Raw genomic sequence first — 1,766 nt, 5'->3', positions numbered from 1 at the left:
ATGGCTGACACAATAAATGTGACTTCATCTTCCAACCAGACCTGCGATGCTGTTAACACTTCAGCCTATCCTTTCTTTATGCTGGTCTACAGTCTAGTGTTCCTGGTAAGTTTCAAATCATCAGATCACTGTTAAAAATGTGTTAAAGGTTCTCAGTGTATGTGCTGAAGTCCTGTCCTCTCCATACTTTCTGTGTTTCTTTAGGTGGGGTTAATCCTCAATGGCTTCATCATGAAGTTTCACTTTTGTGGAGCACAGCAGCGGGCATCGAGCAGCTTGAAGATCTACCTGAAAAACCTGACAGCTGCTGACTTCCTGCTCTGCCTCTTTCTGCCACTCCGCATCACCCACTATGCAAGCAGCTCTGTCATTATTCGGCAGCTCTACTGTAGTTTTGGAGCTTGTGCCATCTTCCTCAACATGTACGCCAGCATCATATTCATGGGCTACATCGCTGCCAACAGGTAAACTTCATGATGAAGATTAGAGGAACCTTTTACTGAATTCACACTGCATTTCATGACAATGTTTTTACTACAAATTCTGACAGCCTGACTAAATCACTGACATCACTTTTGACTTTATTAATTTCTACTGATCTGAAACCACCGTGATTGATTAATGAATAGTGACTGATTCATCTACTCAACCCCCGTTTCCTTTCTCTTCAGGTATCTAAAGATCATCCAGCCTTCAGGAACTCACATCCTGCAGACAGCAAAAACTGCCCACATCATTTCCATCATTACCTGGGTTTTTCTCCTGGTTCCGACTGTGACATACACCATCCTGTTTTTCATCACCCAGACACCTGTGACCTCTAACCCCAGCTGCTGTGATCCCTTCTTTAGTGAATCAATCAAGCTGTTCTTCACAATCATCCACACTTTGTCTCCCATTATCTTCTTGTTGGTCTCCATATGTATGGTCTTCTTCTACTACAGCACCTCCCGCAGGGTGTTGCGGGCACAGCAGAGTCAGCTGGCCTCCTCTGGCTCCGAGAAGCTTGTGAAGTCTCGCAGGAACATGTTGGTGCTGGTCAGCATCTTCTGTGTTTGTTTTGTCCCCTATCACCTGGCTCGTCTTCCCTATAGTCTTCTGCGGAGCAATTTCTCTGTTGTCTCAGTCTTGAACTATATAATGGAGGTGACCACCATGGTGGCAGTTTTCAATGTCTGCCTGGACCCTGTTGTTTACTTTTTCCTCTGTAAGTCTTTCCGGGCAAAGATGAGGAAGGTGGCCATTGTGACCAATATCCGACAAGCAACTGAAGAGAGTGAGCTCAGCAAGGAGCATCTGGACATTAACAGTCTGCAGGAGACAGACACAACACTGTGAGCACAGAAGCAGGCATCAAGCAGCTTTCAACTCTGCCCTCAACAGTTCTCTACGTTTCATATACTGATATAATCTCAGCGATTTTAGTAAAGATTATTTACTTTTGTTACATTAAAGAAAGAGGAATTTTCTGATCTTGGCCCATGAGAAGTCCATAACAAATAACTTGGTTATGAATGAATCTGTAAGAGTTTTTGGAAAGGAAAGCAAAAGACATCCCAGTGTACTTCAGACCCAGCAACACACTCAGACAGAAACTGGTTCATCCCGAACACAAAACTCCTAAACACAAACTTAACAATGTGGTGTGTGCTGTACAGTGTAGCGAGGAATACCGAGACCTCTACATCGGAGAGACCAAACAGCCACTTCACAAGCGCATGGCACAACATAGAAGAGCCACCTCCACAGGACAAGACTCAGCGGTC

General features: G+C 44.5%; 1 protein-coding gene across 1 annotated transcript; it reads left to right on the top strand.

Annotated features, from left to right (window-relative positions):
- On the top strand, positions 1 to 1,338 carry LOC146389707 (P2Y purinoceptor 14-like). The gene is made up of 3 exons (XM_084919501.1): positions 1 to 105; positions 205 to 464; positions 672 to 1,338. The coding sequence occupies exons 1-3, from the start codon at positions 1 to 3 to the stop codon at positions 1,336 to 1,338; spliced, it is 1,032 nt and encodes a 343-aa protein (XP_084775627.1).
- The last annotated feature ends 428 nt before the right edge of the window (positions 1,339 to 1,766 follow it).

This window comes from Perissodus microlepis, chromosome 3, assembly GCF_051167445.1.
Source record: "Perissodus microlepis isolate ML-2025 ecotype Zambia chromosome 3, ASM5116744v1, whole genome shotgun sequence".
NCBI classification, from domain to species: Eukaryota; Metazoa; Chordata; class Actinopteri; order Cichliformes; family Cichlidae; genus Perissodus; species Perissodus microlepis.
The sequence above is the reverse complement of the archived record's forward strand: the minus strand, read 5'-3'. Positions and strand labels throughout refer to the sequence as shown.

Excerpts from the sequence above, each read along its gene's own strand:
- LOC146389707 (XM_084919501.1), top strand. The coding sequence starts at position 1 with ATGGCTGACACAATAAATGTGACTTCATCTTCCAACCAGACCTGCGAT. Across the intron at positions 106-204 it reads TCTACAGTCTAGTGTTCCTG|GTGGGGTTAATCCTCAATGG; the intron begins GTAAGTTTCAAA and ends GTGTTTCTTTAG. Across the intron at positions 465-671 it reads GGCTACATCGCTGCCAACAG|GTATCTAAAGATCATCCAGC; the intron begins GTAAACTTCATG and ends CTTTCTCTTCAG.